We start from the raw sequence: 12,512 nt of genomic DNA, 5'->3' as shown, positions 1-12,512 counted from the left end.
TGTTGAATATTATCTGATATTTTGCAGATATATTTTTTATACATACATTGTTTAGATTTACTTATAAATTTCTACCCCTTTTATAGAATAGAAAATCCCTTTATCATCCCAAAATTGGCAAATTTACAGCAGCAGAAAGATTATTGAAAATGGTCACACAAATGTGGACCTAAGAAAAATGTATAAGAATAACATAATAAGGAAGAGTTGATATATGAACAACAAGTGTTTTAACAATATAAAACTGGAGAATAAATCACTAATATGCAGCTATGGACATTTTTACATTAATGGATGTTTGAAAATAGCAGCAACATCAGAGATGTACAAAATGACAACAGCATGTTATTTAACTGACTAAGGGTTATATCATTAAATGTGAATTTAGTTCTTCCTGCTCCCGGTGGTTGGAACCTTTATTCCACTCTGGATTCTTGCGAGTGTAGTCTTTCTTCACTTTATAATAATAAATAAATAAACAAACAGTTTTGAAAACTTCGGTTTTCATTCTTTTCCTGCTTGATGTATCAACTTTCACGGTTGCTAAGCAACAGAGCATACAAACCGCCGAAGGGTAGACCTGTTCAAATTCACAGCCAAAACACTTCCGGTCTCCTTATTTTCACTGACTTCGAAGGATCCAGTCTATGTTGACCTTGGAGGATGCAGCCCAGGATTTCAAACAGAGCCATAGGTTCAAAACAAACACAAGGGCACCAAAATGTGATGGTCCTGTTTTAGAAACATCCTAAATCCGGCCCTGGCATTAAAGAAAGGGTAACCAACATTTTAAAGGCTATTTCATGGGTACTGAGCCATAAGGGATGTAATATTAATGACCAACAAATGGGGGAGTCTGTGTTCACCTAAATAGGATGAAATGCGCCATAAATAGATAAAGAAGAGCAATAGAATAAAATATAATTAAAAATTTAGCACACTGGTGAGTTGTTCTGTTTTAAAACGATGTTGATGTCCTTAAAGACCCCTTGGTACCAGTAGGCACTCCGTTGGTGAGCCCTGCATTAAAGGGTTACCATCTAAATTTACCTTAATTTCAAACCTTATTTATTTTTTGTAAACAAAACCTTAACAGATATTTACCTCCAGCACAGCAAAAGCAGGAGACTGTACCAATGTTGATCTCTGGAACTGGGTCAACCAATACCGGGCCTCCCGAGGATCCCCACCAACTTCGTTTAGGAAAGCCCTAACATCCCGGTAAATTAGGTTTCGGTTTGTCTGCGCATTTCTGTCAGTTGCAGAGAAATACCCTGGGTTATCCTGCTGTCTCACTGCTGCCGGTGGTCCTCCCATGTGGGCAGTAGTGGAGCTGACAGCCTGGCAATGAGAACGCATCCGCCCCTGCTGCTGACCGGTGGTCACTGCGGAACACCGGCCGGAGCCAGACAGAAACTTTCCAGCCATCTTTGCGGCCCGACAGCCTGTGGAACTGCTATTCACAGTAGACATATGGAGAAATGAGGCACTCCAGAAGGCTGAGGATGTGCAGCAGTATGGGGTGCAGCGCGTGCTGCCTGCATGGACACTGACAGCTGTTTCATTCAGCACACTGCTGCTGTGTCGGCAGTTCTCATATTTCAACTGTGCACCGCATGAGGTGGGGGCTAGGGGGCCTTTTCAAGGAGGACTAAACATCAAATATGGGATGGAAATAAGGGCCCCAGATTTGCAAATATGTTTAGTTTAAATACAGTACTTTGGAAAAACGCAGTTTAGTGTATTACAAAGTTAGATATAAAAATATCTAGACCTAGTCTACATGACTGTGAATGAATGAAAATCTTTAGAGTTAATTTTAAAAAGAAATCCTGGCAAGCAGCAAAATAAAACAACATATTTTAGTGCTTCTTTCAACACTCAGATTACTGTAAAGACCAGATTTTGTCATGGCTCCAGGAGCTGGCCTGATTACTCATTTTAGTAACCTGTCTAACTCTTCCCGTTACCAATTATCACTCATCTTGCTGGTGAAGATTCTCAGTCACCTAGGTCAAGTTTCACTTCTAATCCAGGAATCTTTTTCAATTCAAAATGTTAAAAATAGTGCTGAGGTCAAGGCTGAGTGGACCAAAGCAAATCCTTGTTTTGGCTTAGAAACATGCAAATTGACCCGACGAGTGGGTCGTTCCTTTGGAATTGGGGTTGTTTTGTTGCGTATTACAGGCTAACAAAGAAACAAAAATACCCCCCTTCCAAAGGGGCGGACCTGCTCGTCAGGTTCAATTTGCATGTTTCTAATCATTTTGAATTGAAAAAGCTTCCTGGATGGGAAGCAAAACGTCTTCAAACTGTATGTCACAGCTAATTATGTACTGGGCTAGATCAGAAGATTTCTCAGTTCGGCTCTAGGAGTGGCGTGAGACTTGACACATGATTTGATTTTGCTTGGTACCATATATTAGAAAGTGGAAAAGTCAAAGAACATATAATATTTACATATAGGAATGGCCATTCAAAGATATATATACAGTGTAATCTCACAGACATGAAAAACTCATCAGTAGTAGTACATTATTCAAAAGAAAAGAAGAGTCCCAAACACTTGCATGAGTGACGCAAAAAGCAATAAGTCACGGCCCGAAAGGCAAAATGTCCAAAGGGCCCAAAGCGGACGACAGAAGGTGGAAGGGACCGGCCAAAGCGGACCACGGAGGGACGCAAGAGCAGGCGGGAGTAGTCCTCCAGGTTTCAGTCCGGGCTTGTGTTCAGCAACTTTAGGCTTTTCCTGCCCTTCGCGCACAGGTAAGGTTCCTTAGCTCGCCATCTGACCTGACCTATATAAACAGGACCAGTATAAGTCTTGAGTGCACACATAATTTAAATATCTAAGCTATATTAAATAGTACAGTCCGTAATATACACTCACCGGCCACTTTATTAGGTACCCCATGCTAGTAACGGGTTGGACCCCCTTTTGCCTTCAGAACTGCCTCAATTCTTCATGGCATAGATTCAACAAGGTGCTGGAAGCTCTCCTCAGGGAGTTTGGTCCATATTGACATGATGGCATCACACAGTTGCCGCAGATTTGTCGGCTGCTCATCCATGATGCGAATCTCCCGTTCCACCACATCCCAAAGATGCTCTATTGGATTGAGGTCTGGTTACTGTGGAGGCCATTTGAGTACAGTGAACTCATTGTCATGTTCAAGAAACCAGTCTCAGATGATTCCAGCTTTATGAAATGGTGCATTATCCTGCTGAAAGTAGCCATCAGAAGTTGGGTACATTGTGGTCATAAAGGGATGGACATGGTCAGCAACAATACTCGGGTAGGCTGTGGCGTTGCAACAATGCTCAATTGGTACCAAGGGGCCCAAAGAGTGCCAAGAAAATATTCCCCACACCATGACACCACCACCACCAGCCTGACCCGTTGATACAAGGCAGGATGGATCCATGCTTTCATGTTGTAGACGCCAAATTCTGACCCTACCATCCGAATGTCACGGCAGAAATTAAGACTCATCAGACCAGGCAACGTTTTTCCAATCTTCTATTGTCCAATTTCGATGAGCTTGTGCAAATTGTAGCCTCAGTTTCCTGTTCTTAGCTGAGAGGAGTGGCACCCGATGTGGTCTTCTGCTGCTGTAGCCCATCTGCCTCAAAGTTCGACGTACTGTGCATTCAGAGATGCTCTTCTGCCCACCTTGGTTGTAACGTTTGGTTATTTGAGTCACTGTTGCCCTTCTATCAGCTCGAACCAGTCTGGCCATTCTCCTCTGACCTCTGGCATCAACAAGGCATTTCTGCCCACAGAACTGCCGCTCACTGGATGTTTTTTCTTTTTCGAACCATTCTCTGTAAAACCTAGAGATGGTTGTGCGTGAAAATCCCAGTAGATCAGCAGTTCCTGAAATACTCAGACCAGCCCTTCTGGCACCAACAATCAAGCCACGTTCAAAGTCACTCAAATCACCTTTCTTCCCCATACTGATGCTCGGTTTGAACTGCAGGAGATTGTCTTGACCATGTCTACATGCCTAAATGCACTGAGTTGCCGCCATGTGATTGGCTGCTTAGAAATTAAGTGTTAAAGAGCAGTTTGACAAGTGTACCTAATAAAGTGGCCGGTGAGTGTATATAGCAATGTTTCCTTATTGTACAATATATATTAAAATGTAAACATCATAATAAATGATTTGTTTAAATTACTCACTATATCAAAATATTCAATAAATAACAGTGCATTCATTCGATGGAGTAGTTTTTTACCACTAACCATAGGCTTTAAAATACCATTAAGCATACTTCAAAGGTACCAAAGTTCAAATGCATAATGCAAAAAATTATTCATAATATCAACATGTTGTTCCGTTTATCATATTCAAAGAAACTGGGCAGAAAAGTTCACGCGAACGGCTCCATATAAAATGAATGGAAGCCATCCATGGTGGTCTTCGCTGGCATAGCACTCAGGAATTGAGTTGGCTGACAGGCTTAGAGACTCAAGAAAAATGATAGGATGCTCTGCCAAACTGCTGGGCTGACAGGTGACAAGACAGTGCTGGCGGATGGCAGACACTGTATCAGGATCGAGTTCCTCCACTTCCCCAGGTTCAATTACATGGTCTTCAGTGAATTTGTTGATCAAGTCCCAATCTTTCTGAACTGACAGATCTTCAGAGCCGCTGTGAGGGCGGCGAGAAAGAGCGTCAGCGTCGAAGTTCTGCTTTCCAGCTCTATATTGCAGCTTGAAGGTGTAGGTGGACAGAGCAGCAAGCCATCTGTGGCTGGTGGCATCCAACTTTGCAGATGCTAACAGGTAAGTGAGCGGATTATTGTCAGTCACCACCACAAAGTGGGCCCCGTATGGATAGTCATTAAACTTCTCGCACACACTCCCCTTCAGCGCAAGAAATTCTAATTTATATGGAGGCAGGGGCGGATCTAGAAAAATATTTATGGGGTGGCGAGAGGGGGGCAGGAATTTTTCAGGGGTGGCAACATATGGCACTTGTTTACACTGAATTTAATCCCAGTTATCACAGTTTGGTGAGAATAGTATGTAGAGTAAGTGTTTCATGTGAAACAGTTCATATTAGAAATACATCGTACAATGTGATCTCACTTAATAGGAGATAGAAGAATGATAACACTACTTCTAGAGGGGCCTTATGACAGTAAAGGTATTAAGGTAAGACACAGGTGCTGAGTCTCAGATGTGTGAGATTGACTGTCAGAGAAGAAACTATAAAAAAGAAAAAGTTACCCATCAGAGATCTGTACTAAAGTGAGCATAACTACACAGTAGAAATAAATGGGTCAAGGCACCCGAACAAGGTACTGGACATCTATGTAATGTTTACTCTGAACACACATTTACCCCATTTGTTCCTCAGTAACTTGACATACAGCAGTTAAGGCAACATGAAAGGGACATTTCATGCATGTAAATATGCTGTAGATAGAGCTGCATATGGAGGACCAACTCCGCCATATTTAAAAATAAATACAGAAATAAATAAATGCTCAATAAATAAATAAGCATACAATTAAGTGCCACCAAAAATACAATCAACAAATAAATGTAATTAGAAATTATATTATAATGGCAGGCAGAAATGTTAAAAGGGCAGGCAGAAAGAAATAGCGGCGAAGAAATAACTAGGGTAAAAAAATACAAAGGAAGAATAAAACAGACAAAAATATGATAACATGCACATAAATAAATACTTAAAAATATAAGTAATTAAAAAATGAAGTTGAAGATAATAAATGACAAAAAAATAAATAAGGTAAATATTAAAAAGGCAAAGAAATAAAGAAGCCAATTAAAAGAGTTATAAACCTTTATGACTAGCTGTATAATTTAATTTCTACTTACATTTATTTGTTGTTTGTATTTTTGGTGGCAACTAATTGTATGCTTATCTATTTATTAAGCATTTATTTATTTCTGTATTTATTTGTAAATATGGCAGAGTTGGTCCTCCAAACTGCTGTATCAACAAATCAACAAAAAGGCGGGTTCTGTATGTTACATCAAAATCTCCACAAATCTGAAAAGAAGCAACATAAAAATACATTTTGCTTGTGAGTAGGTTCATACGGGTCATTTCTGGATAGTTTCATATTATATATACAAAAAAGAAACAACAACACTGCTTCATATTAAGCAGGATCCACACCAGTATCACATTTTTAACTTTTAACACTTTTGGTTTTATTAAAGGAAATATCATATTTTCTCAGGTGCCAAAACAAAACATAGCAGCTCTGTAAAGGTTCAGCAGAGAGCAGAACATAAAGTTAACATGACTATAACAGCTGAATGTGGTGATTTCCATGTTGCTCAGCAAAACGCTTCACTAATGTATTTAGATCCAATGCCTTTGTGCATTTTGATTTGAGTACAACCAAACTTGATCGTCTCTTTTCTGTCATAGTTGACTGCAAATATGTCTTTATGAGCCTGAAACGTCAGGCCTAACTAACATCATAGATAGAGAAATAACGTTCTGCAACCTGATTTTTATCATCTCAAAATCAACATTGCAGCTATGCTAGCAACATTGCGCTTTCATTATGATTTCATTTCTCAATAGATAGTTAATCAATTTTTACCTGTTTCATCCCGTTTCTCCTCTCCCCATCACCCCTGGCTCCCTCGCTTTGCCCCATTCGGTTTTCAAAACTAATCAGTCTCAGTCGCTCTCGCGTCATCTCGTGCTGCATTCACTGCAGTCCGACATTGGAAATTAGCGGTCGTAATTCTCAAATGATCCATAATTTATAAGCCTCGCCACCCCTACCGCCAACTGGGGTGGCAGCTGGGGTGGCAAGGCTGTCATTTAGGGTGGACCTATTTAGAGAGACCTATTGTCGGACTTCCTCGATGTTGTGAGTGTGGATAGGTCTCGATCTATGTTTAAATGGAGTTTCGTCGTGCAGCTTTATGTGATGTTTCACCTTGTCAGTGCGTCCAAAATCCATGTCACTGAGCGAAAAGACTTCTGAAATCTGATTGAGCCTCTCAGTGATTCTGATCTTCCACTCTGGGGTGAAATTGCAAACTGTGCAATGGTGGAGAGAGGTGGGATGGTCACGTCATCCTCATTACTGAGGATGACAGGAATCTTCTTGTGGGATTGGCTTGGGAGCGTTATCAAAAAGCTTTTTGATACACAGCCCACCTGGCAGTGGTGTGACTGGATGCTCCACAAGCAGCCACTGGCCAGGAGATGACATGCTGCTGCGGAGGGAGCCATCAACGATGATGGTGTACCCAGCAGAGATGAGGACGGGAATTTTGCTGGCTAACCTCACAACTTCACCGCTGCCCGCATGTCGCTGGTGGTGGCAAATCTGCAGTAATTTGAGCACTGCTTTATAGTCGTGGGCAGTTGGTTGGCTATTGGACAATTCACTCACCCTGTACTGGCTGTATAACGGCGCGAGGGTGTTCATGCCAATCCACACTGGGATTTGATCGACTCCAATGTCAGGAACGACCAGTGCTAGTGTTGCAACATCAAAGTTAGCTCCCAACAACTCACTTGGGAAAGTGACCACCATCTCCACATATCAAAGATAGGGGACAGCCTGTCCTGCTGCTCCTTCAACTTGCAGTAACTCACATAAGGGCTTTACAGGCTTGTCTGCAAAATGCTGGTAATAGAATGAAACTGGGATCGTAGTAACTTGCAATCCTGTGTCCAACAGACAGCTAAAATCTTCCCGAGCAATTTTGATATTGGCGGTACAGCAAGATCCAGAACAGTTCCGATTCGTCCCTCAACTGAAACTGAATCTAGTTTAACGATGATCTGGATGATCCATTCGATTTCTGCCATCTTTGTTGCGTTTCTTTAAACTGCTTCTTCTTAACAGCAACAAGTGCAGAGTTCCGGGGGGTTTCACAGTGAGTGTTAATGTGGCCATCTTCACCACACCAATAGCAGTAGCCAGGTTTGGGTTCTTTAGTGGCTTGCCCAACCCCCACCCCTCCCCCAACTTACCGCCTAGTGTGTGCTTGGAAACAGCAGACTTACGGAAGCTTGACTGGGCTGCAGTGAGGGTTGTGAGCTGTTTCTGAATATCAGCCAGCTGCTTCGCGAGTTTCTGCATGATGTTTGTGAGGGCAGCAATCTCTTCTGTCTCTGCACTGTCGATATAGGCATAGTGAGTGTGGGTCACAGCTTTAGGTCATGCTGTGCCAAGATGTTGCTTCATGCGGACAGCTTTGGTGGAAGAAGGAGAAGAAATTCAGCAAAGGATGGAGGGTTATGTTTCCGCAGTTTCAATTACAGTTCGATTATGAGGGAATGTCCCAACAACCCCGGCAAAACTGGGCCAACAGATGTTGTTCAAAGTCTTTATTTGTAGCTCCGCCTCGCTTCACAGCCAGATTTAGTGCCACCTGCAGATGTTGTAAGTAGCTGGACGGCATCTCTCCGGCGTTTTGGAACGTATCCATAAATTTGGCAAAAAGCTCATCGCCATCCTGGACTTTGCCGTACGCTGAGTCAAGAGTCTGCAGGTACATGATGGGAGGTGTGTTAGGTCTCAGGTGTTTCACCATGTCAGCAGAAGGTGGTAGCAAGCTGTCGAAGATCTTATGTGAACGCTGTAGATCAGACACTGCTGGATCTTTTAGTCCAAGTTCTACTCCGGAACACCAAGCATTGTAGTCAGACTCTGTCTGGGGTCTGGGCATTCCTCCAGGTGTGTAGAGTGCTGTCATAATTCTTGACAATATGCTCAACAACATCTCGTTGAACTTCCAGTGGGTTCAGGTTTGCATGTGACATGGCTGGCAGAGATTGGCTTGAGGCGTGTTGAGCTGTGGGATTCGGCTGGCTAACATTAGCAGCGGTCGGCGGCTCGTTTCCTTTGTTCTCTGAAGACTCGACTTTAGTGGCGGTGGGCTGGAGCTTGGTGACTGACCAAGCAGAGACATCACCACATTGAGAAAAACTGTAACATCTTGTCCAATTGATTTCGCAACCTTTTTGAGTTCAGAAATATAATTTTCAGTCTGCAGTTTGCATACCTCATCCGCACAAACTGACGAAAGGTCCAAAATCTCATAAGTAGCACACACATCATTACACACGTAAGTATAAGGCAAAAGTGGTCGCAGAGTAAGCAACGCAGCGACAGAATTATATTCAACAACAATCGAATGGTGAAAAACTGAATCGGGTTCATCGAGTTCAAATTTCAAAATAGATCCATACTGCTTTAGGAATTCAAGTACCTCATCATTGGTTTCACTTTTAGTCACATCCTGTATAAAAACTTCATTAGGAATTTTAATGCGACGTTTCTCGAATATTTCCATTTTGACACAACAAATATATGAATACCAAACTAATAAGCTCTGTTCTCCGCTCCTTTCTTGCTCGCCATTTATGTAGCATGTATTACACAGCTAATTATGTATAAAGGTTAAGTATTGGGCTAGATCAGAAGATTTCTCAGTTTGGCTCTAGGAGTGGAGTGAGACTCGACACACAAATTGATTTTGCTTGGTACCATATATTAGAAAGTGGAAAAGTCAAAGAACATATAATATTTACATAAAGAAATGGCCATTCAAAGATATATATACAGTGTTATCTCACCAACATGAAAAACTTATCAGTACTAGTACATTATCCAAAAGAAAAGACAAGTCCCAAACGCTCACATGAGTGACGCAAAAAGCAATAAGTCACGGCCCGAAAGCCAAAATGTCCAAAGGGCGCAGAGGACGATGGCAGGTGGAAGGGGCCGACCAAAGCGGACCGCGGAGGGACGCAAGAGTTTGAAAGGGGAATAGAAGAGGGATGCCTACAGAGCCTCCTACCGGCCCAACCAGAGCAAGAGGGAGTAGTCCTCCAGGTTTCAGTCTGGGCTTGTGTTCAGCAACTTTAGGCTTTTCTTGCCCTTCGTGCACAGGTAAGGTTCCTTAGCTTGCCATCTGACCTGGCCTACATAAACAGGACCAGTATAGGTCTTGAGTGCACACATAATTTAAATATCTAAGCTATATTAAATAGTACAGTTCGTAATATATATAGCAGTTGTAACACTGCTCTGATTTCCCCTAAGAACAGTGCTCAGATTCTATGACCTGCACTCTATCAATAACTACACCAAGAAAATAGTTTCTTAACCGGCAACAGTGTACGAGGTAAATAGAGAGCGTAACCGAACACAAGCACAAGGCCAACGAACTACCACTAAAATGCAAATGAGGTGTAACTTGGAATGTGCTAAAATAAGGAAGAAGAATTGGTAAATTTGAAATATACCAGTTTAATAAACCGTACTGGTCAGTAATACAACAAGGGCAGTGTACGTTAACAGAACACGTTAACTTTCAGTTTAATATAACAATGGCACTCAACTCAGCACACAGAACTTAGATATTGAACCCTGAAATGGTTACCGATAAATATTGCAAACTAAGCAGTTTAGTGGTAAGATTTAAAGCACATGTTATGCAATGGTGCTGGGGTAGAATAACTCAGCTCAACCCTTTAAATAGGTTGTGCTCATAAAGTCCCGAAACAAAACTTAATATATCAAACAAGTTGTATCCCCCGGAACATTCAGTCTTTTCTGCTGAGTTACTAAAACAGTTTGTTAACTTTTCCCACGTTGCAGGCCTGAAGGAATAATGAGCATTTGTCCGCTGAATACCAGTTCCACTTATGGCGGCGCCCAAAATACCCGCAGGGAACGGGTTAATCACTCCACCATGGATTACCCATTGTACAAGAATCCCAAAACTGCTCCAGCTGCGGTGCAACAGTCCGTCTCAGCTCACAAGGGTGGTTAGGATCTGCCCCACCAAAACCCCGGGAAAAACATTGAACATGCACTGCATGAAAAGTGGGATTTTCGTCAATATGCGGCACTGTAGATTGTCGTGGAACTTCAGGTTAGCGGCAGTTGACGACAATTTGCAGGCTTCGCCGAAAACTCCCGTAAATTGTCAGAAATTGACGTGGACTCTCTTAGGCAGTGTTTTTCCCATGCCTCCCCCCCATGGAATTCTAGGGGAGGCTTTAACAGGTAAATGAACATGCTGTGAGCTATACAAATGCAAACCAGGGTTGCAGGGGGGGTTTTACCCCAAGTGACATCTTTCTGGGTAAGAAAATCTCTGATACAAAGAGATCAGGCTTAGTATAGCCTCTTACATTTTAGCTTGAATTGATTTATTTAATTAAAGTATAGAGACCAAAACAGATCTTTAGCTGACAGAGCAATACATTTAGAGCAGTAATTACAAAAAAAAAAAATTGCATTTAAGATAAAAAATAAAATGTTGTCTGTCAATATGCTCAATTCTCAATTACTTAAGTGGAAAAGTTTCAAGAAATGAGTCTGAGATGATTTACTTTATAACATGGCGCATTATCCTGTTGGAAGTAGCCATGAGAAGATTGGTACACTGTGGTCATAAGGTCCGGCCAGGTCAAGATCCGCAATTGCAATCGCACCAAACAGGAAAAAGAACATCGACAAATTCCGGTTCGTCAAATTAAAATATAGCAGCAACAGATCGGTGACTAGAAATTATAGCACAATTCTTATATATATATATTAAAAAAAAAAAACTAACACCGTTTATTTAATTCAATTCAATTTCAATTCAGTTTATTTATATAGCGCCAAATTCACAACACATGTCATCTCAAGGCACTTTACAGTTCAACCAGATCATACAGTCAAATTGATACAAAGTTTTCTATCTAAGGAAAACCAGTTGATTGCATTGACTCATTGACTCAAATACAATCCCTCACACTAAGCATGCTTGTAGCGACAGTGGAGAGGAAAAACTCCCTTTTAACAGGAAGAAACCTCCAGCAGAACCAGGCTCAGTGTGAGCGGCCATCTGCCAAGGCCGACTGGGGTTCAAGGAGACAGAAGCAGAGATACAAAAAGCAACTGTAAAAGGCAGCCCCGTCCAGGAAACACACAGCCAGGCAGACGAGCTCCAAGGCAGCTCCCATGCCAGAGGACGAAGAGAGCACATCCACTCAGTCACGGTCAGAGAAACAGGACCACACTGGAAAACAGGCCGATCTCCAACATCTATAAACAAGGGTGTTGATAGAAGCAGCACAGCTGATGTTTCTTTCCAGGATGACGTCACAGCCAAACAGGAACAGACGAGGCAAAGCTACTCTGAGGAAAAGCAGAGAGAGCAGAAGGTTAGAGATTGAACTAACAGATTCTGCAGAATAGGAGAACAGAGAGAGAATGAAGCAGAATGATGAAATGGGGGTCCCTATGTCCTCCAAAAGTCTAAGCCTATAGCAGCATAACTATAGAGATAGCTCAGGATAACCTGAGCCACCCTAACTATAAGCTTTATCAAAAAGGAAAGTTTTAAGCCTAGCCTTAAAAGTAGACAGGGTGTCTGCGTCATGGACTAAAACTGGTAGTTGGTTCCACAGGAGAGGAGCCTGATAACTAAAAGATCTGCCTTCCATTCTACTTTTAGAAATTCTAGGAACCACTAGTAAACCTGCAGATTGAGAGCG

At 42.0% G+C, this 12,512-nt stretch overlaps 1 protein-coding gene across 1 annotated transcript in view; it reads right to left on the bottom strand.

Moving 5' to 3' along the window:
- The window catches only part of nags (N-acetylglutamate synthase), a 31,357-nt gene extending 29,806 nt beyond the window's left edge, over nucleotides 1-1,551 (bottom strand). Inside the window, exon 1 of the mRNA XM_038276874.1 lies at nucleotides 1,105-1,551. Within this exon, the coding sequence (XP_038132802.1) occupies nucleotides 1,105-1,473 (369 nt within the window). The 5' untranslated portion in view covers nucleotides 1,474-1,551. The remainder of the gene's footprint in view (nucleotides 1-1,104) is intronic.
- Nucleotides 1,552-12,512: the final 10,961 nt, after the last annotated feature.

Source organism: Cyprinodon tularosa, unplaced genomic scaffold, assembly GCF_016077235.1.
Source record: "Cyprinodon tularosa strain WSP-4 unplaced genomic scaffold, ASM1607723v1 ctg1285, whole genome shotgun sequence".
In the NCBI taxonomy this organism is placed as follows: domain Eukaryota; kingdom Metazoa; phylum Chordata; class Actinopteri; order Cyprinodontiformes; family Cyprinodontidae; genus Cyprinodon; species Cyprinodon tularosa.
The sequence above is the reverse complement of the archived record's forward strand: the minus strand, read 5'-3'. Positions and strand labels throughout refer to the sequence as shown.